Source organism: Thermobia domestica, chromosome 1 (genome assembly GCF_964235325.1).
Source record: "Thermobia domestica chromosome 1, izTheDome1.hap1.1, whole genome shotgun sequence".
Lineage (NCBI taxonomy): Eukaryota > Metazoa > Arthropoda > Insecta > Zygentoma > Lepismatidae > Thermobia > Thermobia domestica.
In genome coordinates, this window is record NC_137454.1 from 323650601 (window position 1) to 323675580 (window position 24980).

General features: G+C 34.8%; 1 protein-coding gene across 6 annotated transcripts in view; it reads left to right on the forward strand.

Moving 5' to 3' along the window:
* LOC145662909 (popeye domain-containing protein 3-like) overlaps nucleotides 1-5766 on the forward strand; it is a 406613-nt gene extending 400847 nt beyond the window's left edge. For all 6 annotated transcript variants that reach the window (XR_014127119.1, XR_014127121.1, XR_014127120.1 and 3 more), the window contains one exon: nucleotides 3811-5766. Coding sequence is in view for 3 of the 6 variants with exons in the window: in XM_081728928.1 (XP_081585054.1) it covers nucleotides 3811-3875 (65 nt within the window). In the remaining 3 variants the exon portion in view is untranslated. The remainder of the gene's footprint in view (nucleotides 1-3810) is intronic.
* Nucleotides 5767-24980: the final 19214 nt, after the last annotated feature.

The window sequence follows — 24980 nt, forward strand, 5'->3', positions numbered from 1 at the left end:
TTGCCGAGACACGTCATCCCTCATCGGCTCCGTGATCGGCTTAAGAGCATAGATGCCAGTAATGGCCAGAAATATGTAATAAAGTTAATAAATCTTACGAAGTAGAGCCTTTGTTTTATCACCTTTTCGCGTAGTTTCATCGTGCATTCTTTCCATATGTTCAAGCCATCATAGTCGAGATTTTATAATGTTTTCTTTTCCAGTTATTTAATCCAGTTCATTGTTATATCGGCTTCTCCATGCTCCATATACTCGTACATTTTCTTTATCGTCCTTTCGAATATTTTAGAGATATTCTCTTTGCATTTTGTTAATGTCGAGGTTTTTGTACCTTAGGTTGGTTTCAATATTGTGTTTGCAATATATGCAAATTTTTAATTATAAGTTGAATTGAAATGGCTCTTAATTTAAGATTTCTTCGTGTGTCAGACATTAGCATTGGGAATCGGACCTTAGGTCGTGTGAACTCAGGGCAAATGTTTATTATTTGATTACTCAGAAGACCATTTTTAGGTGCTATCAACCGATATTATAATAAAATAATCACTAACTTTAATGTGAATATTACTCAAAGAAAACAGAACTATTTTCACACTAAAACTAAACAGCAAAGAAATATATACGTAAGTTGTAGTAGACAGGTGCGATCCACACAGAAACTATTCAGCCTCAAGGTTCATGGTCAACTTTATCCCGATAAATAATGGTACAAATTAAAATATTGAATCATTTCAGTATTTGTATTACCGGGGTTGGGGGTGAAGGAGAAAGAAAGAGAAATATAGCATAAACTTTCTACTAACTACAGTAGTGTACTCCTATTACTTTTATTTTCTTGAATAATGCCGTGAAGTATTTTCCAAATTAAAATAGTTGTTCATCAATAAACATATGACAGAATCAAGTGGAATTAAACGACTTTTCAGATAGAGAAAGCGCATTTCACTGTAAAGGGAAGTTCTATAGGTTGACTTTACGAAATATGTTAAGTGTTATGGTTAAAGTACCTCGTAATTATAGAATATGTCAAAATATTATATTCATTTTTGGGAAACAACGACATGTAGTAACTAACAGTAACAAATTTCTACTCGAAATAAGCACAAATCTAATGTAAATAAAATAGTATGGACCGCGAATTACTAAATTTGGGTCACGGATTCGTTGGCCCCAGACCAAGACGAAGTGTTTTTACAAATTTCGAACCAGAGGGGACGTTTACCGGGACATGTAAAAGTAGTACAAAATGACTGATGTTAATGTTGAATTCATAGTTTTTCGGTCGCTGAGATCAATGGTGAAACTCCAATCGCATTAACTTCCAAATTCACCCCATTCGGCTGCGGAACGGGAATACCGAGATATGTAAAAATAATCCAAAATGACCGATATTACTGTCAAATCAACAGTTTTCGCGGTCGCTGAGATGAATGGCGATACTCCCACAGGCGTTGACTTCCAAATACAGCCCCCATGCGAAGAATGGATATTTTAGCTGGTAGTAGATAAACCTGAAGATGCATACGATTGTATATAAGGTGTGTGATAAGTGACTTCGTAATTCTTCCTTTGTGAAACGATTTCATTGCAGCTTGTTACTAGATTCTTAAATTTATTATACGTTCTATCCTGTTTAGATTTGAATTATGGAATCTATGTTAAGCGCGGGAAAGAGCCGAAATAACAGTTTGAGATTTGGGAATTTGTGGTACAAGTTAAAGTGCGGCGGAAGAGTAAAATTGATCCAAGTAATGTTATACAAAAATTTTCATCCTACCTTGTTAGCAGTGGGTAATGCTGGTAGAAGTAATAATGTGTTCGTGAGAACTCTTATTAGGTAAATTAACGAACTGCTGAAACTGGCATCTTACCAGAAATTCCTAAGCTATTGAAAATATGACTCTAAAATTTACTTCCTTGCGACTGCGACACAAGAATTAAATTTGCAGAAATTTCCTTGCGATTACTTTTCGGACTAGCTTCACTAACGTGGCATTCTGAGAGCTGGTACGGGGACATCTAAAATTGTCAATACAAAACTTAGGAATGGTTTCTGTATATAGTGACAGCTATCGACAAAATCAGTTAACAAAAAATTATAACAGTTAAATGGGAAGTCATTTACACTCCGCAGATGTAATAACATACTGTTTTAAACTGAGAAGGATGACAGAGATTTTTACTGTCGACATTTCCCGAAGATTTTTAAGGGAATTACTTATATTAATAATTGTCAAAGCAATAGAAACATCTTAATAAAAACGCAACACCTGATTAACACGGAGTTGCACCACCTTCATCTTATAGTACAGCTTGAATTCATCGTGGAGTTAGGATATATAACTCGTAAATCGTTTCCAGAGGAATAGTGGGCCAAGACGCAGTTTCATGCGGTGTGATACTCAGTTGTGTCAATAATTATGGAGAACGAAGTCTGTACCTGAGTCGCTGCTCTTAAACATTCTCCTTACTATAACGCAGAATAACTGCCATGTTTAACGGTAGAAAATAGGCAATATGGAGCCTACGTCTCTTGGCGTCCGCCATATATAAACGTTGGGGGGAAACAATGAGAAAGATGATTATCCTAAAACATTATTCTCAACTGGAAACTTTTATTTCACATCTCAGCCTCCAAAGTTCAATTGCTATCTAAGATGGTAATTTCGAAATCTGTTGAGTCCATCATCTACACGTGTTATATCATTTTATATTATTCGGCAAATGTTCTCCAAGCACATATTTTACATGGTACTGGTACATATTTTACATTTTCTTTTAATATGCAGCTTATGGGAGATAATGGCTTCCGAGTTTGTATATAGGCCAATTTCATTTTTAAACAATCATTTTCGTATCCCGACTATAGAATACACAGAACTGAAACAAAAAAAAAAAAAAAAATGTTTTGTACAACTTTTATTTAATATCTGTGCGAATAATTACAGAATAACCATCGAAATTCATTATTCATTTATGTAGTTTATATAAGTAAAATTTAAAAGCAATAATAATCCTGCAAATTAAAATTTATATATGTCATTTACCTCTTTCGTTTCGGCAACACTTTCCTTATACTTAATCATATATTTGGTAACCACAGTTACATTCAGAACGAAAGGTTAAGAAAAATGTTGTAGACTTAAAGGAATTATCAATGCGAATAGCATAGTGTTTACATAAATATGTTTCCGTGTGTTAACATGAAGAAAGTGGCCATTGACTTCTGAATACAAATAAATCAAGTTGTCTTTAACGAAAGAGGTGAAGACTATAACATACACTTAATAATAAATAGAAGATTCTTACATTATGATTATGAAAACAGGAAATAAAGTCTAAAAGGAACAAACCATTATAATTTGTTAGCTGCGTTTAGATATAAATACTGTGAACGTAGTTGTACAGGAATGTGGAGAAAACAAAAAAAGATAGGGAAAGTGTTTCCTTTTCTTATTTTTTTCTTCATTTCTCCTGTACATTTTGTTGTCGAACATTTTAAATCTTGGAAGATAAATGTGTATATTTACTCCTTTTAGTAAGTGTATCTGTCTTTTCGTAATTCCATTACCTCTTGTTTTGATGTTCATATGTTCCCGTATATTCCTTTGTTCTAGCCTTGTGTGTACACATCACGATTCCATATAAAATGTGAATACACTAATTGAAGTATTTTGTCATAAGATTCTACAAACTGTAACAAAGTAGCATTTAGGTTAAGTTCTGTGTGTTGTTGTTAGCATGGTTTGATTTTTTTTTTTTTATTTTATTGTATACTTTTATACAAATAATTCAAATTTTGCTTTGCAGCCGCTGACCCCAATGCCTGGCGACTAGGTCGCATTGAAGAAGCCGATCATGAGACTCCGGTATAATGCAGCTGTAAATGACATATGAGAGTTTTGTGCAATGTGAACTAGTCATACGTGAGAGGTGATTGTTAAGATATCCATAAATAATAAATAAAATAATATCCATGTGATGTTATTTTAAGGAGCTTCCTGCAATTGCATCGGAATCAGAGGCCTTTTTGTAATTACAAAAATGAAATAAGGTATAACATAAGCTGCATTTTGCATCTAGCACAAAGAGACTAGTACCGGTACTAATAAATTCCAATTTGCCTTTTTTAAAAAAGAAAAAATATTACCAAAGTTCTCCAGTTACACTCACACACTCACAAATAGTTATGTGTATTTTGAAATTACACGAGAGTCGAAATTGGATGTGTGTATATATATGCTAGTTATATTTTATGTAAGATATAAATAAAGAAGATAGTGTATGTGTTACCAAGTAACTCTCATAGAAGATTTTTGACTGTTGTGAATTTATCTTGTTGCAGAGGAAGAGATAATCAATAACCTTTCATTGTACGGAGAATAATAACAAAATAATAATTGTTATTATGAACGTTATTTGTACAGAGTTACCAATACGTATATTTTTTTTCTTTCTATTCCTATCTCTAATACTTACAAAAACAAAACCTGCCTTACTTTTCATGTTTAAAAAAGAAAGAGAGAAAGAAAAATAATCAAATTATTGCTTAATACAAAATCAAATTTACAATCTTTGAAAAGAAGGCAAACTTTCATATTAATATACAATGTATATATATATATTACATATATGTATACAAACACATACGGAAATTTCTGAATTAACTATATTACACATCAATTAACTTGATGTTTTGATACTTGCGGTACAGTTTTATGTGCTTCAATCGCATAATCTTGACATTTTTAAAGTTCAAGAATTCCGTTAAGAATATTTCTTGTCACATAACACACTTGTAGATAAATGTAAAAAAAAAATTAAAATAAATAAAAAAAACTTATTTTTCTTGTATTATGAATGCTATACTGAAAAATAATTCTGAATAGTTCTATATGTATAGATATTAATATACAATATTTGGATTGTCAGCGCTAAAATAAAAGCATATTTGAACCAAAATAAATAAGTATTACCAATAGGTAAGATCTCACATTAATTTTTGGGTCAGCTGTTTGTCTAAAACGTATAATTTTTGTTACCGTTTTTATTATTATTATTATTATTATTGCTTAGCTCTGACCTAAGATGGAAGACAAGTACTTAATAGCTTTATAGTGCATTTATCTTAATAATATTTTGTTAAAAGACATCAGAAGAAATACGTAGCATACGTTTTTTAGATAATCATATGGAAAATAGTCATAGTTATTTCAAAGAAGTTATGTAATGAAACTCATGTTCAATAAATTAGAAGCAAGTTGTTAAAATATATTTGTACCATATTTCATCATTCCTAACATTTTCTTTTTTTTTTAATCAAATACGAAATTGCATTTATTAACTACTAGTCTCTACATCTCAATATGTAAAATATTTTCCCCAAACTGTTTACTACATTATATTCACATGCTATGCAATTCGACTTGAAAAGGTACACTTATGAAGCTTAAATAATAAATGTATGGTATTGATTTTTCGATTGATTAGATATAATTTGTTCGGATGTGTTTGACAGTTCTTAGTTCTTACGAAAAATTCACAAATGCCATAAGGTTTGGAATCATTGTTGGTTTAGAACATTCACCTGAAAAATGCTCCCTATTATTTTCATGTGATCTCTAAAATACATAAAAACCTTTTATATATATATTTTTTTCTTTTTTTTTAAATGAAAATTAAGAGCATTCTTTACAACAGATACTTGGTATTTATATAATATTGATCAGAAAGCGCTTTTAAAATAAATGGAATTTCAAATGATAATGGAGTTTCTTTTAATGTACGTGAGAGTTTTGTGATATATATCATTTATTTTTAAGCATTTTTCTTATGGGACGTTATCATAGTCTCATCCTCAGTGCTGGAGCTGCAGCCCTCCGCTTGAAAGAGTAGGACGTCTTACTGACCAAAGAAGTACTATGGTATGGTTAAAGCTAACACAAATTATGTACTTCGGCTGTTTTTGTTTGGACACAATCAGTCGAACTGCATATCAAATATATTGAGGAATTTTCTTTAACCTAAACTCGATCACTTACCTTGACCGAAATAATGATCTGTGATAACAGGGTGGGGCTTCAGCACATCAGACAAGAATAACAAAAGCTTTGAAAACAATCTGGTTAGCATGGGAAGTAAAGTACGGTGATCAGCTAGAAGTCCTAATCTAACACCTTCTGACTCTTTTTAAAGTTTTTTAGAACTCCAATACTAATTCAAGAACTACGACGAAGTAGAATAACCCCACTTGGGACGGCTGAGTCAGCGAAATTTGATCCTGTTTTCCTAGAATTGGGAGGCAAGTTTCGACAAGCCTTTAGTTGCTATGGTCATAGCCTTTTACGGCTACCAGAGAAGTGCGTGGGAAAATTTTGGTTTATCTGAACGTGTATGAGAACAGTTTGTTGTTATGTTGCTAGTCTTGGATGGCTTTATCGTCTTGGGTGGTTATACTCTTGGAGGGATCATAGTCCTATCAGTTATCATGATCGAAGCTTCATGATTGATTGATTGATTTTTGCTTTTCGTTATGTATTGAATAACTAGATGCTCTTGGCCTTCATAGTCTTGGATGCTCATACTGTTGGACGGGTCAGAGTCCTATTAGTTATCATGATCGAAGCTTCCCAATGGATTGATTGATTGATTTTTGTCTTTTCGTTATGAATTTGAACCCCCAAACCCCTCCACTCTGTCCTGCGAAGAACGTAAGGGAACGTTGTTACTATGCTCATACTCTTGGACGGCGAAGCTTCCCAATTGATTGATTGATTGATTTTTGCTTTTCGCTATGTATTGAATAGCTAAATGCTCTTGGACGGATGAGAGTTCTATTAGTTATCACGATCGAAGCTTCCGAATTGATTGATTGATTTTTGTCTTTTCATTATGGATTTGAACCTCCCAAACCCCTCCACACCACTCCCTCCTGCGAAGAACGTAAGCGAACGTTGTTACTATGCTCATACTCATGGCCGGCTATCGAATCTTGATGAGAGTTCTTCCAGTTATCACGTTCGAAGCTTCCCAATTGATTGAATATCAAGTTCGAAGTTTCCCAATTGATTGATTGATTTTCGTCTTTTCGTTATGTATTGAATAGCGAAGAGCATACTTAATGTCTTAAAATATTCAATGCTTTCTCATCGAGAATCGAACCTGTACACTAAACGCAAGATCGGTGCTTCGCGATTTAGAGTTGAATTAATTCTTGCATGAAAAAAAAAGAATTTCATGTATTGGTTTTAGCGTAGCATATGATATGTACATTGTTCGAAGCTCTTCATTTCGAAGCACTATAATGTTTTCAAGTGTTCAATGCCCCCTTTCTCTCTCTTTTTATCATCGAGAATCGAACCAGGACCAAAGTGGTATTAAAACATAAATAACAACCATAAAAATTAATTTAAAAAATACAGCATCATATTATTATTATTATTATTTTGGGAGTGAAAGTGAAGCAGACAACTAAACTTGATTGTAGCTTCGCTAACTTATGAAATAAAGACTTTACACAAAATTCTACTTTGGTAGGGAGCTGGGATCGAATTTGGTACTTCATGATTTTAAAGTTGAACTAGTCCTTGCATGAAAAAAAAGAATTTCACTTCGTTTTCACGACAGAAAGGATCGAATGACTTTCATGTCTTAAAATGTGTAATGTTTTCTCAACGAGGATCGAACCAGCAGGACACGGGAATCAAACGCAAGACCTGAGAATCAAACGCAAGACCTGTACTTCACGACCATTGAGTTGAATTAATCCTTGCATGAAAAAAAAAAGAATTTCACGTATATAGCACATCGTTTCACGACAGAAAGGAACGAAATAGAAATATTTAATGCTCTTTCACTAAGAATCGAACTAGAGTAAAATAATATATTTGTCTTTATTTTTTAGTCTTTGTCTTTAAAAAAGAATAAAGTTATAAAGTGTATTTATTCATAGTTGTTTCGTGTGTGATAAAGAAACCAGATTCTACAAACAGACACAGACAGTCATACATATATATATATATATACAGCAGCGTCAAAGAAATGTGTTTTCCCAGTATCTTTTTTTTCTTTGTCTGTTGCTTCGTATTCAAGAGAAGAGAAGATTAGCTTATCGAAAAGCAAAACACAAACCTACCTACCTACCGCTTTATTAATCAAGCGATGATAAGAAAACGTTGCATTGAAGTGACAAAATGTCAGTGAACACCGGCTGACGTTTGTCTGTCTGTATGTAGCATATGCTAGGAAGAGGAATAGACCAATGAGTCATTGTGTCCCCCTAAATTTAGGAAAGGGAGCCACCATAAGACTGGTAATTAGGATATATGTATATCACTAGTAACGGAACTTCTTGGTTTATTTTTAATAATAATAATAATAATAATAATAATAATAATAATAATAATAATAATAATAATAATAATAATAATAATAATAACTTCCAATTTTAAGTTTCATGGATATATTGACTAGACTGAAGAAGACGGTGATGATGAGAAATGAATGAAATGATAGAATAAAGAAAGTGGGAGGAAACGAAAGTACACCGAAAAAAAACCACGCACGTGTTGTTTGTCCAACACAGAAAGTTCACTTGACGGATGGAGCTGGGGTTTGAAACCAGGGCCCCCCTCAAACACCGGAGGTGAACGCTGTACCATCAATCAACGTACACTCAAAAAGTGGGAGGAAACGGAAGAACTCCGAAGGAAATCCACGCATACGGTGTTTGTCTATCATAAAATTCATTTGTTGAAAGCAAAAGTTGAACACGGGGAAGGAGGGCTTCATTTTCAACTCGGAGACCTATGCACAAAAGATGAACGCTCTTGTTCACCAGAAATTTCACTTGTTGTTAGCTAGGATCGAATTAGGGATCCCAATGCACCAGAAATATTCGTTCGAGTCGAATCATAGTTTTACGTCCAATTTTTAATTATGTCTGTTAAACTAGTAATTTTGTCTACCAGAAAGTTCACTTGTCTGGGGCTGGATTACAACCTGGATACACCATACATCAAAGATGAGCACTGTACCATTGATCCACTAGGGTCCCCACCTGCGATGAGAGAGAGAGAGAGGTCAAATCATAGTTTGACAAGAGAGTCCAAAGAGAAAAGTCTTAGATACAATGTTGTCTAACACCCAAAGTGAGTTTTACGTTCCACGATTATGACTGTTAAACTAATGATTTTGAAAGACGGAACTTTATGATGTGAATGATGTAATAATAATCATAGCTTGTGTGTCTTAAAATTTTGATAATATGTCTACTTGTTTCTCCGTTTGTCTATGTATCTGTAGTACGTGGAGTCCAGACGAAGCGAAGATATGTGTGTTTTAGCAAATGAAAATAGTATAATCTGTGTGGGTGGGACAAGTGAAAAGTGAGTTTTACGTCCTACGGTTACGTCTACTAGGCTATAACGTCCCACGATTATGCCGGTTAGGCTGAGTGTACTATACTAATGGACGGCGATGGGACAAGTGAAAAGTGAGTTTTACGTCCTGCGGTTACGTCTACTAGGCTAATGAAGGAGAGGTGATAATGAAAAAATGAATGAAATGATGTAATGAAGAAAGTGGAAGGAAACTGGTGAACTCCGTAGGGAAATCGACGCATACGATGTTTGTCCACCACAAAGTTCATAGGGCACGAACTGAGATCGAACGAGGGACTCCCAAGCACTTAAGGTGAACGCTCTACCACTGAGTCACCGTGCCCTCTGGAACGTAAAAATGAAATGATAAGGACGGTTTTCCGGGGGGTCAATCAATAGCATCTTTTCGTTAAGTTGTAAAGGAAGCAGGGAATTTGTGGTCGCTAAAATTAATGACAGGTATATAGAAAAAAAAGACGTGATTTGAACACGGGACCTCATGCACCAGAGGTGAACACTCTACCACAGAGGCACTGAAGTTAATTTCATAATTTTCTAATGTTAATAAGAGTGAAATCTAACGTTAAATACACATACATAAGTCAACGAACTGATAGAGAGAGTTTCTGCATCTGCACTATCTACTTGCAAAGAGCAGAAAAATAAGATAACAGAACATGTTTTGCATTTCAATGTTGTTCTCCAGCTATCGCGTCAACATTATCTTAGGTCATGGTTTCAGACAACACGAAGCGAAGATATGTATGTGTGTGTTTTAGGTAATATTAAAACAGTGTTTGAGATCTAAAACTTGACAAAACTAGTGTTGCTTATACATCTCGGATGTCGTTACTCATGTACACATGATGTTGATTGATTTTTGAGTTTAACGTTCCGTTCAGCAGCGAGGCTATATACACCACAAAGTTCACACGACGAAAGTTAGGATCGAACCAGGGGCCCCCAATCACCGGAGGTGAACGCTTTACCACTGATTCACAGCACCCCACGATTTCAACATAAACACAAATCTTCAAGTTAAAACAATTGTCTATTCTCAAATAAGAGAACATTTCTCCATTTCTTTAAGTTGATCTAGGAAGTTGAACTTTGTACAGTTTTCTCCATATTATAGTCTAAGATGTGTGTGATATTACTTTAAAAGGACGAAAGTAGTTAAAATATTCCCTATTATTATCATCAATTTCTTTTAAAATGCTCAGAATCCCGTCATAGAATTCGTATACTAGCTATGTACACAGGCGTGCATCAAGATTTTTTTTGTTGGGGAGATGTCCAAGCTTTGGGCGACGGGGTTCAAACACTACAAGCCTCTGTGTAGTATTGAACTCGTATTATTCTGCACTCGAAAAGACAATAAGTACTATCTAAGTGTATATCTTTCTGTCTGTCTATCTGTATGATGAGCGTAATCGTGGTACGTTAAACTGAAATATTTTCTTACGTTTCGAACGTAAGAAATATGTGAAAGTTTGTGTATGTGGTTCAGTGATAAAGCAACGACGTATTCTTTCAGATGAATACTTAGTATAGTAGAGTATTGTTCCGTAACCCCAGTGCATGCGGCAGTGATAAAGCAATGACTTATTCTTTCAGATGAATACTTAGTATAGTAGAGCATTGTTCCGTAACCCAGTGCATGCGGTCCCTAGTTCGATCTCCGATCAAGTAAGCTTATAATTTTTTATTACTAATTGTCGTGCACTGTGGCAAAGTGCATGCAGTCCCTAGTTTCATCTCCGAACATCGTGTCCGTGAGGTTTCATGATCTACTCATACATTCTCATTCTACTAAGTATTCATTCATTCATTTGTCTTAATCATCCATCTCCCTCAGCAAAATGGGCATAGTCGTGGTACGTTAAACTGAATTGAACGTACCTCTAACTTGAGTTTTCGTATTTGCTACGAAATAAGAACATCATATTGTGTTAAGTAATAGTTTTCGTAATCATTTAGACATCAGACCCTTCGTAAGAGAGAGAGAGAGAGAGAGAGAGAGAGAGAGATGAAATATTTTTAGTTTAACGTTCCACCTAACAGAATTTCTTCGTTTTTCCACTCTTCAGTGAAAATCAGCATTGCCATTTTCTTTTAGCATAACATGTTTTTTTTTGAAGGTACATTAGTGACAATACTACGCGTCTCGGATGTTTGTGTTTCATTTCGAATTTGAAAAAATGTACTTGTCGATTTGCGACTTATGTCTTTTCGTACCGAAAAGTTTCTCCATTCGTTGGCAAATAAATCTAAAAGTAATAATTTTTTCTTCACGAACTATGAGAATTGTCTGAAACAAAAAGAGATGTGTTTATGCCCTTATTATTATTATACTGAACACCTATCATTAACATCATCATCATCATCATCAGCCTTGGAGAAACATGAATCTAGCAAATTCCGAACTCGTTATCTTTCTTTTTTTAGAGTAATTAACTGAAGGTGTGATGATTGCCAAATCTGAGGCACTGATCGCCATTAAGTTCCAGCACTTGCTTTGTACAGGATGCATACCAAGAAGCTTCAGCATTTGAAAAGCGAAGTAGTGATTGTAAATCCTTTACCAATGAGCCACCATACTCCTCAAACCTAAAATGTAATAGGTTTGTACATCATGTAAAGACCCCCGGAGAAATAAAGATACGTCCCCATAAATATACCCTTTCTCGGTAAAAGGACATATGATTAAGACGAAAAATATTAGTTGATAGAATGACAATGTGAATAAACGTTATATCACTGAGACATCATGCATCCTGAAATCCATTGAATTTATGAGTAGAAGAACAATACACGTACTAGAAAGAAAAGATACATGTTCTTCTAACCTGACATAATTGCTTTAGAAAAATAACAAAGTAGAAGTAAACAGGAGAACTAATGATCACAGTTTTTTTGTTTACCACAATTACCTATTAACATGAACTCGGATTGAGGCAGGAACCACAAGCACCAGAAGTATTCACTTTACCCATGCCCTTATCCACAGGGATGACGAGCGCCCCTAAAATTATCACGGTAGGCTTGCAAATGAACTAAAATATGATTGAATTGGGTCTTTCCTAACTTCTACTGCCCATCTCCCTACATTTGGGACTGACTGTTGCCAATCTACCAATGGGACTCAACCATTGATCCATCATGGCCGTTAAAAAATTAAATTGTGATTACTCATCACTCTTTTACAAAAAGTTACGAATACCGTCAGCGAACTTTCCATTGTGATAATACCAAGGAGACAGGAGGCTAATGAGGTAATGCTTAAAATTACTAATATTTGGCGATCATGTGAGCCATGATTAGCAACCAAAAATTGGCATGTCCATGCTCCCTTTTAGAAAATTTTGTTCCAACTGGACCTGATTCAAAACGTTAGTGGTTACATTAGATAGTATTTGCAAAGATGTGATGTGCACAAGAGTAACATGTAATCGTTTCTTAGAAAATTAATTACTTTTCAAATCGAAAGTCTAACATTAAAAATGAATCGAATGACTTCATTAAAAGATTGAAATCTATTGTACACGTTCACCATCATCATCTTTAAACATCACAAGTTTACTTTTTAAAAAAAAGAATGAACTACATACGTGTGAAGATAAATATTAAACCAAGACATTCGTCAACAAAAATGAGAAGTGTTAACGTGATGTTCTGACGTAATGCTGAACAGCAAAAGATAGCATATATCTAAAGAAACACTGACCTATCCTATATACAGAAGGAGTAGCAATGTAATATTCTGCGATATAATACATGTTTCATTTTTATATAACTCTGCACATGTCGACATCAGGTCCGCAATTTGAATTACTAGCGAAAAAAGATAGCAACACATAATGGCCAATAAGTTTTGATCTACATTTGTTGGAGAAACAGTAGATCATTATTACGTATAGTCATATAATCTTCCTGTACACACGAAAAAGAAAGTATTCTTCAGTTGACAAATTTTCTTTTTCGTGAACAAATGAATTAATTTGTTTTCACGTTATCTTTGGAATAGTTATAATTTGATAACTTGTCAAGTCGGTACTGTAATAGGAAAAGAAATTTTCTCAACTGTTTGTATGGGGCGCTAAATGATTATCCGCGAAGATGTATTGCTTTTTTAAGACAAGTAAGAAAAGGTAATTCAGATGACGAATTACAATAGTCTTGTGTTACGTTTTTTGAACAAATCTGAGAAAGTGGGTAGATCTAGCAATGTAGTATTCTGTGATATAATACATCATGCATTTTTACATAGCTCTGCACATGTTGATATTAGGCCCACAATTTGAATTACACTATTAAAGATGTACCTAGACTTATATTCTGTTAATCGAATCTGTAACTGTAACTGACCACTTACACTTCGAAAAATTGCACAAATCTGAAATTTTCAGATGAACCTTTAATGCGAAAAAAAGTTGCATCACGTAATGGTCAACAAGCTTTGATAAGTGATGCCACTACGGATAAAAAAAAATATCTATATCCTCCTAACTCTAGCAATTCCCCCAAAGTCACTGCTAACAGGGGTAATATAAATCAAAAATCATCGCTGATAATGGGCTTGCGTGTACAAATTTCTAATTTCGATATCGTTTTTTCTAAAATATATTGGATCTTGGATCAAGTTATCACAAACTTTTTTGAACGTACCTATGTTTTTGTATCATCTCGAATTTGAAAATGTACTTATTGAATTGAGACTTGCCTCTTTTTGTATCGAGAAGTTTCTCTCATTTTGTTGGCAATACTAGTTACCCTAGTAATAGTATTTTGAGGTTTCAGCTTTAGATCTTCATAATAAATCTTTTAATCCCCCTTCATTTGTACATTTTGTTTCTACTTTTATATCTCTGTAGTTATTAGATAAAACATAAAATGTGAACGTGATTTAAAAACAAAGATAGAGTAGGAATGTTGAAAGAAGCATTTAAATAAGAAATAACCCATCTTGTGAATCTTTGAATAAGAAGTTAGAAACATAAACTCTACTCACACACACACGATGTTTGTACACCACAAAGTTCACTTCATGGGAACTGTGATTAAAATCGAACCCACACACATCATTTGAGGTACAATTCATGTTCATTTCTGTTCTTTGTTTACTGTAATGAAAAGGTATGTTCTGGGTCAGATCATCAACATTCCTTAATATTCCGAATTTTCTGTAAATTTTGTCTAATGTGGACATCTTCCTCATCACAAAAACTTGGGCGAACTAGTATTGCTCATAAGTCTCGGATGTGTGTGAATTAGTAATGCTCATAAATCTCGGATGTTTCTGTATTGTCTTGAGTTTGAAAATACATCGTGTTCGTGCAATTGCTATATCAATTTAAAGCTTTTATATATACCACATGTGACATTAAAACAGTGTCTGAGGACTAAAACTTCAGTGAACTAGTATTGTCTATGAGTCTCGGATGTTTCTGTTTCATTTTGAATTTGAAAAAAATGTACTTGTCGATTTGCGACTTATCTCTTTTTCGTACCGAAAAGTTTCTCGAATCGTGTCATATTTTGTCAGACAGTGAAGATAGGAACAAAGGAACCACTGATGGATTATTTTACAGAGAGGAATTACAACCTGTGACGTTATCAAAGATCTAGATATTCTATGCTTGGTCGTCCTTCTACCTTTCTCTCTATCAACATGGATTTAATAAAAAAAGTCGTGAGAAACACTAAAAGTATTTCACATTATTGCTTATATTTCTCATGGCTTTCCTTTTCCAGTCTAATAAGACCACGATTCCAAAACGACTTAAAATGAGCTGAAGGAGCGAGCCATTTATGAAACTCAACTCGACTCGAAACTCGACCTGAAAACAGTAACTCGACTCGAAACTCAACTCGAGAAAATTACATTTGACTCGACTCACGCCTATCCCTAAGATTTACGCATGTAATCTACGATTTTACGTACGCTACATAGTTTTTTCTTTGTGGCATCAAGTCTGTATATAATTGATTCATATTGAGCCTCAAAGTCTTTCAAAATCCTCAACTTCAGTCCATATAATGGAAATTTAATCCATTTTGAGAAATGATGGATAGTGTTGCGTGTTGTGTCATCTTCTTTTTTTTTGTCCATTGACTTATAGAGGATTTATTTTTCTTTCTTCTTTGAAATGAACTGAAATGTTAATAATTTATTCTACTAATACCTTCTTAAAATATTCCTTACTTAATAAAAACTAAATTTTGGTAGATCTACATCAGTTGTCTGAAAAGCATTGTCCTTTGAAGTTCAAAATTTGAGAATACACTTGTGATTTGAAAATAACGCAATGAAACTTCAAATACAAATGATCTGCCATTTTTCCGGTAACAGAATTAACCTGTAACTGTAGAACAAGTATTTAAAACTTGTGAGTTGCATGTGGCCCTTGAATCATTTCTTTGTGACCCTCGGTTCACCTTCAGAAAACAAGAAAGAAGTACTCGTATATATATATATATATAATGACCCAAAAGTAGATATACAGCCCTGTACTGATCAGCTCATGGAATTTTCATTTACTTATTACAACACATACATACAATATATTGACTTAGTTTCTTCATTATTTGCTCTTAATTCCTTTTCACTTATGCCTAAACTCGGAATAGACCGAAGCATATAAATTCATTATCTTAATAAATTAAAATGTCATACTTGATCAATGCAGATATGTATATCTACTTTGGGTCACTTTGTGATACGTTCAAAGATAGTTCACATAGACAATGTTCATATGGCTTAAACCAGCGACAATTTGCTGTTTTCTTGGAAGGTTTTGCATAAATATTCTAGATTTCCCTATCGCAAAGAAGTGTGCTCGGTATCCTGTGCTCCACGGGTCTGAAAAGTTCCTAGAACTTGAGAGATGGAATTAGCAATTTTCTTCAAATCAAAGAACAAAGCACAAACTTACTGACAGATTCTTTATGGTTACAATATGTTTCTTTCATGGCAGATGATATTACGAAATATTTGTCACATTTTAATTTGAAGCTTTAAGGAAAAACATAATTACTGCAATCATTACGTAAATAAAACGTTAGAACACAAGTTGCAGCTCTGGGAGAAACTGTTACAAAACGAAGGCTTCATACATTTACCAATTTGTGTTAAGTATGAAACAAGTACAAGACATTTGCTTTGTACAGGTTGCATACCAAGAAGCTTCAGTAATGGAAAAATGAATTCAAAGAAAGATTTCGCGATATCAAAGATTAGCTGTCCCTGTATTCTGCTTCTTTCTGAACTGACATTAAGGAATGATCAACTCTCAGTCCTTTCGCGTGGGAGGTGCAAGTTCGATTCCTATCGGAAGCTCATGTGGTTCGGATTCCACATTAATCAGTAGGGCCACGTCTCATATAGCCTCACTGCCAAACGGGCCGTTAAACTCAAAATCAACTGATATATGCCACATGTAACATTAAAACAGTGTCTGAGGGCTAAAACTTGAGTGACTCTCTCTATCAGTTCGTTGACTTATGTATGTGTATTTAACGTTAGATTTCACTCTTATTAACATTAGAAAATTATGAAATTAACTTCAGTGCCTCTGTGGTAGAGTGTTCACCTCTGGTGCATGAGGTCCCGTGTTCAAATCACGTCTTTTTTTTCTATATACCTGTCATTAATTTTAGCGACCACAAATTCCCTGCTTCCTTTACAACTTAACGAAAAGATGCTATTGATTGACCCCCCGGAAAACCGTCCTTATCATTTCATTTTTACGTTCCAGAGGGCACGGTGACTCAGTGGTAGAGCGTTCACCTTAAGTGCTTGGGAGTCCCTCGTTCGATCTCAGTTCGTGCCCTATGAACTTTGTGGTGGACAAACATCGTATGCGTCGATTTCCCTACGGAGTTCACCAGTTTCCTTCCACTTTCTTCATTACATCATTTCATTCATTTTTTCATTATCACCTCTCCTTCATTAGCCTAGTAGACGTAACCGCAGGACGTAAAACTCACTTTTCACTTGTCCCATCGCCGTCCATTAGTATAGTACACTCAGCCTAACCGGCATAATCGTGGGACGTTATAGCCTAGTAGACGTAACCGTAGGACGTAAAACTCACTTTTCACTTGTCCCACCCACACAGATTATACTATTTTCATTTGCTAAAACACACATATCTTCGCTTCGTCTGGACTCCACGTACTACAGATACATAGACAAACGGAGAAACAAGTAGACATATTATCAAAATTTTAAGACACACAAGCTATGATTATTATTACATCATTCACATCATAAAGTTCCGTCTTTCAAAATCATTAGTTTAACAGTCATAATCGTGGAACGTAAAACTCACTTTGGGTGTTAGACAACATTGTATCTAAGACTTTTCTCTTTGGACTCTCTTGTCAAACTATGATTTGACCTCTCTCTCTCTCTCATCGCAGGTGGGGACCCTAGTGGATCAATGGTACAGTGCTCATCTTTGATGTATGGTGTATCCAGGTTGTAATCCAGCCCCAGACAAGTGAACTTTCTGGTAGACAAAATTACTAGTTTAACAGACATAATTAAAAATTGGACGTAAAACTATGATTCGACTCGAACGAATATTTCTGGTGCATTGGGATCCCTAATTCGATCCTAGCTAACAACAAGTGAAATTTCTGGTGAACAAGAGCGTTCATCTTTTGTGCATAGGTCTCCGAGTTGAAAATGAAGCCCTCCTTCCCCGTGTTCAACTTTTGCTTTCAACAAATGAATTTTATGATAGACAAACACCGTATGCGTGGATTTCCTTCGGAGTTCTTCCGTTTCCTCCCACTTTTTGAGTGTACGTTGATTGATGGTACAGCGTTCACCTCCGGTGTTTGAGGGGGGCCCTGGTTTCAAACCCCAGCTCCATCCGTCAAGTGAACTTTCTGTGTTGGACAAACAACACGTGCGTGGTTTTTTTTCGGTGTACTTTCGTTTCCTCCCACTTTCTTTATTCTATCATTTCATTCATTTCTCATCATCACCGTCTTCTTCAGTCTAGTCAATATATCCATGAAACTTAAAATTGGAAGTTATTATTATTATTATTATTATTATTATTATTATTATTATTATTATTATTATTATTATTATTATTATTATTAAAAATAAACCAAGAAGTTCCGTTACTAGTGATATACATATATCCTAATTACCAGTCTTATGGTGGCTCCCTTTCCTAAATTTAGGGGGACACAATGACTCATTGGTCTATTCCTCTTCCTAGCATATGCTACATACAGACAGACAAACGTCAGCCGGTGTTCACTGACATTTTGTCACTTCAATGCAACGTTTTCTTATCATCGCTTGATTAATAAAGCGGTAGGTAGGTAGGTTTGTGTTTTGCTTTTCGATAAGCTAATCTTCTCTTCTCTTGAATACGAAGCAACAGACAAAGAAAAAAAAGATACTGGGAAAACACATTTCTTTGACGCTGCTGTATATATATATATATATGTATGACTGTCTGTGTCTGTTTGTAGAATCTGGTTTCTTTATCACACACGAAACAACTATGAATAAATACACTTTATAACTTTATTCTTTTTTAAAGACAAAGACTAAAAAATAAAGACAAATATATTATTTTACTCTAGTTCGATTCTTAGTGAAAGAGCATTAAATATTTCTATTTCGTTCCTTTCTGTCGTGAAACGATGTGCTATATACGTGAAATTCTTTTTTTTTTCATGCAAGGATTAATTCAACTCAATGGTCGTGAAGTACAGGTCTTGCGTTTGATTCTCAGGTCTTGCGTTTGATTCCCGTGTCCTGCTGGTTCGATCCTCGTTGAGAAAACATTACACATTTTAAGACATGAAAGTCATTCGATCCTTTCTGTCGTGAAAACGAAGTGAAATTCTTTTTTTTCATGCAAGGACTAGTTCAACTTTAAAATCATGAAGTACCAAATTCGATCCCAGCTCCCTACCAAAGTAGAATTTTGTGTAAAGTCTTTATTTCATAAGTTAGCGAAGCTACAATCAAGTTTAGTTGTCTGCTTCACTTTCACTCCCAAAATAATAATAATAATAATATGATGCTGTATTTTTTAAATTAATTTTTATGGTTGTTATTTATGTTTTAATACCACTTTGGTCCTGGTTCGATTCTCGATGATAAAAAGAGAGAGAAAGGGGGCATTGAACACTTGAAAACATTATAGTGCTTCGAAATGAAGAGCTTCGAACAATGTACATATCATATGCTACGCTAAAACCAATACATGAAATTCTTTTTTTTTCATGCAAGAATTAATTCAACTCTAAATCGCGAAGCACCGATCTTGCGTTTAGTGTACAGGTTCGATTCTCGATGAGAAAGCATTGAATATTTTAAGACATTAAGTATGCTCTTCGCTATTCAATACATAACGAAAAGACGAAAATCAATCAATCAATTGGGAAACTTCGAACTTGATATTCAATCAATTGGGAAGCTTCGAACGTGATAACTGGAAGAACTCTCATCAAGATTCGATAGCCGGCCATGAGTATGAGCATAGTAACAACGTTCGCTTACGTTCTTCGCAGGAGGGAGTGGTGTGGAGGGGTTTGGGAGGTTCAAATCCATAATGAAAAGACAAAAATCAATCAATCAATTCGGAAGCTTCGATCGTGATAACTAATAGAACTCTCATCCGTCCAAGAGCATTTAGCTATTCAATACATAGCGAAAAGCAAAAATCAATCAATCAATCAATTGGGAAGCTTCGCCGTCCAAGAGTATGAGCATAGTAACAACGTTCCCTTACGTTCTTCGCAGGACAGAGTGGAGGGGTTTGGGGGTTCAAATTCATAACGAAAAGACAAAAATCAATCAATCAATCCATTGGGAAGCTTCGATCATGATAACTAATAGGACTCTGACCCGTCCAACAGTATGAGCATCCAAGACTATGAAGGCCAAGAGCATCTAGTTATTCAATACATAACGAAAAGCAAAAATCAATCAATCAATCATGAAGCTTCGATCATGATAACTGATAGGACTATGATCCCTCCAAGAGTATAACCACCCAAGACGATAAAGCCATCCAAGACTAGCAACATAACAACAAACTGTTCTCATACACGTTCAGATAAACCAAAATTTTCCCACGCACTTCTCTGGTAGCCGTAAAAGGCTATGACCATAGCAACTAAAGGCTTGTCGAAACTTGCCTCCCAATTCTAGGAAAACAGGATCAAATTTCGCTGACTCAGCCGTCCCAAGTGGGGTTATTCTACTGACGAGCACTAAAACGTTCAGTGAAACTTACAACTTCGAACAAACTTGAAAAAAGTTTCTACAAAGACACTTCGTTCATTGAGTGAATTTGTTTATCATAGAATAGCAGAAATAGATATTTGTAAGTGTCTAAAATAGAACTTCCAGATCTTTAACATCTTATCGCATTACTATTTTTTTTTTTACAAAAAAAACTATTTTTTATCAGGTAGTCTAAAAAGTAATGAGCCTTTTGTGCAAGAGGTAGCGTTGGTGTTCCAAATCTCAGGACATGAGTCGCAGCAAGTCAGGCCTAACGTCATTCGTCAGCTAAAACTAGTATATATGCAAAAAGTGTTGGAATTCTTGTCATCTAACCTAAGGTATTTGGCCGTGAAAATGAGTTAACTTTCCGGGAAACTGCGCTACCTTTTCAATTTTATTCGCTAAAGACTTAAATGCCGCACAGACCCGTGAAGAAATTTGTGCAGCTTATGGACAAGATAAGTTATCAAAAGCAGCAGCCAAAAGAAAGTTCCGCTTTTGTTCTGGAAATTTTGATGTTCAAGATCCTCGCAGAGAGCGACCAATCACAGAAAAAGTGCAGCATAATATTCAGGCAAAAGTCGAACAAGACCAGCATATAAGCAGTCATGACATCTTCAAATGACCTAACATCCATAACCAAACAGTGTTAAACCATTTGGAAAAAACATGCTACATCTAGAAAGTTGACGTTTAGGTGCAGGGGCGCCGGAACCGGGGGGGCAAGGGGGGCAGTTGCCCCTCCTGAAATTTTCAAAGGGGGCAAGATACTCGTTTTGCCCCCTCACTCTCAGACTGTAAAAACATCACACAACACTGATTATATGAACTAAGTTTTGCTTTTTATAGTAATGTAAAAAAAAATATCTATTCCAGATTCACCTTTCTCTTTGAAACAAGGGACCGGGCGCTTTTTCTGCCCCCATGTTAGACAGAAAGATTAGGAAAAAGAATTGAAAATTCTCTTTATTTCCATTGGTGTAATTCTCAAAATACTGTAAATTCTTTAAAAATTGTTGTTTAAGTAATCGTAAGTCTGCAATATGAAACGAGTCGTCAAGCGAGATTTTAAAGTTTAAAACATATAACAGTTTAAATGAGTAACAGGACATTTAGGGCCTAAATACATTTTCCATAAAGTTAAATTAATGTTCTTACAAACAATATGCAGAGTGCAGTAAGTTTTATAGTGAGGAGGAAAAATGTATAAGGTAGGATTAATAATTCAGAACATATGAAAAATGCGAAATCTATTGTCGTTTCGTTCGTTTAATCCTTTCACTACCATTTTTTCGGAGTGAGAGACATTAATATATGGCTATTATAAGTTGTTTTCAAACTTATAAATATATATATAAAAAAACATTTTCCACCGTTTCGTTTTTTGACGTGGGAAGGGTGGGACATTATGTACCTCTCTGATATTTTTACGTGGGACCTATATGTCCCAGTGGTATTGACATGAATGATCATCTTGTATTTTTAATTATGAAACGTATATTGTCAGAAAAACAATTGGGTCGTATTTATGATTACAAATATTTTACATTTCGGCATCCTTTTCCAAATTACAGTACGTGAAACCACTGCTTTATCACTAGCACATTGTTCCTCACTTTCATCTGTTCCATTATCACTTTCATTGTTCACGTTCACTTCCACTACTGTCTATTTGATAATGTTAATAAGAATTCTGTGAACCATTAGCAGGCTTCTCTTTACCAGTGGAACATCGATTCATAGCAATAAAATGTGGTAAATTACCAGGGGTCCTCTGAGAATGTATCGTGGGACACATATGTCCCAGTGGTAGTGAAAGGGTTAAGATATGAATGCAGAAACAGAACACCTGTTTCAGCTCTCCTTTCAGACCAAGTTTGTAGACAAGAATAAGGAAGACAGTCAATGTTTATAATAACTAGTAGTGTTAGATATTTAGCTCGCAGTGGTCAAGCAATCAGTGGACATTTGCATAGTAAGGATAATTTGATGTCACTCCTGGATGAAAGAAAAATGGATGTGCCTGTTCTCAACCAATGGATTAATCGACAGGATAACTGGCTTAGTGCTGATTGAAAGAATGAAATTTTAAAGATTATGGGACATGCAATATAGAGAGACTTGGTAGTAGAAGTTAAAGAGTCTCCATTTTATGCAATCATAGCCGACTCCACGACTGATATTTCAAAGGAAGAACAGTTGTCTCTGTGTGCGCTGTATTGACTCTGATTCATCAAACCCAACAAAATATTTATGGAAATGATCACCCCACACAGCGCAAAATCGGAAACAGAATTCAGGATCAAAGATATTTTAACGAAACCTAACCTGAATGCAGAAAATATACGCGAACAGTGTCATGATGGTGCAGCTAATACATTCATTGCAATAATCATGCATTAGATCTTCTATTGCAGGAAGTAGCACGAAAATGCGAACCTTTGTGTGACGTGTGGGCCATAGTGAAAGACGTTTGAAACATCAACCTGGATTCTGCAAAACGATGGACAACATACGCACGCCGACATTGTTCTTGAACCCTGTAAAACTATCAACGAAAGTAATCCTAAACATTTGCTGCCTATTTGTCCTACACGCTGGAGTGTTAGGCGAAAATCTCTAATCAGATTTCAACCTACTACAAACGAATTCAAATCACGTTGGGAAAAAACCATCAGTAATACAAGTGGTCCAAATGATGATCAAAAAGTAATTCTAAAAGGGTATTTGAAAATAATGAACAAATTCGGAATGATATTTTTTTCTGATAGTATACATGCTTTTGTACCTTGCGGACAACTGGCGAAAGTGCTTCAAAATTCTGAAGCTTCTGCTTCTGGAGCTAAAAGAGCAGCAGCGACTCTATCTAGAGGACACTCTGAGAAACCTACGAACGGACAGTGCATTTGAAAACATCTATAAGGAAGCAAAGGAAAATGCAAACAGACTACACTTAAAATTGCTCACTTCATCAAGATCAAAGAGAACACCAATTAGGTTGGAGGAGACTGATAATCCTTCTATAGCAGCTACTCTTCTATAGAACCTGTATCAGATGTTCCAAAAATTTACTTCGAAATCATTGACTATTTGTTGAATGAAGTGCAGCGTCGTTTCAATCAGCCAGGTCTCAAACAACTCATAAACTCTAGAATATACTTTCTGAAGGAGCTATATGTACTGGTGGGTCTCACTCAAGAGAATATTTGAAGCAGGAATTGGGAGTTCACTCATCGGATTTTAACCTGGATAGATTATGAGCTCAGCTCAGGCTGCTTCCACCTACTTTGATGACGACTGAGTCACTGACGACCACCAGAATATTAAAAACTATTAGTGCTGAAACCCCAACTGTTTGCAGCCTTCTCGACCAAGTTGTTCGTCTAGGGACTTTCGTTCTCACTATGCCAGCTTCTTGAGCATTTGCGAAAGATAATTCAGCTATTTGCGTCGTCTAAAGACATATTTGAGGACATCCATGACGCAGGAAAGATTGGCTCACCTGCTGTTGTTGCGTATGTGTAGCGACTAGACTTAGATTTAAACACCATTGCAAGAGAATTCATATCAAAGACAAGCGAAAGAAAAAGGTACTGTTGGTCAATTTTGAAAAGAAATAAATGTAGAATTACGTAAGTGAAAATATTATGCGTATTATAACCAATTATTTAAATTACAAAATAGCACTTAAAATTCAATATAAACTTGAATTATTTCTTATTAATTGTGTCGTGAAGTGAAGTGAATATAATGAGATTAGGAAGAGAGGTGAATGTAATAACGAACTGGATATACTGAATTAAGTGTAGTAAAAAATACAAATAAATCTGGATAATTAGTGTAATTGAATTTTCTGTATAAATTTTATGAAGTCTTTAGTGGAAATTCCATTTTTCCATTTCTGGTACGAAGTCAAGTACGTAGAAAAAATATTTTTTCTTATTTTTTTACTTAATTATGTGGCCTGTTTTATAATGTACAAATTACTTTCTACTACAAAGTGCTACAAAGTTTGTAGTTCTAAACAGCAATTTCTAGTATTACAGTGTACTGCAACATCAGAACTGGATTTTTAAAAATATAATTTATTCATTTCCAAGTGATTTAAGTAGCTTTAAGATTCTTTAATAGTGTCCGTGTGACTATGTCCAATACAGTTAAAAATATGTACCAGTATATAAAATGGTAAAATTTGTACTTACAGTCATTGTGAGCAGTACAAATTTTACAATTTTATATGTTTTTATTTGGTCTAGGAATTAATTCGTGCGGTTGGTACGCACACATTGAAGCTGTAGTACAAACACAAAATACATAAATACCTTAAGAAA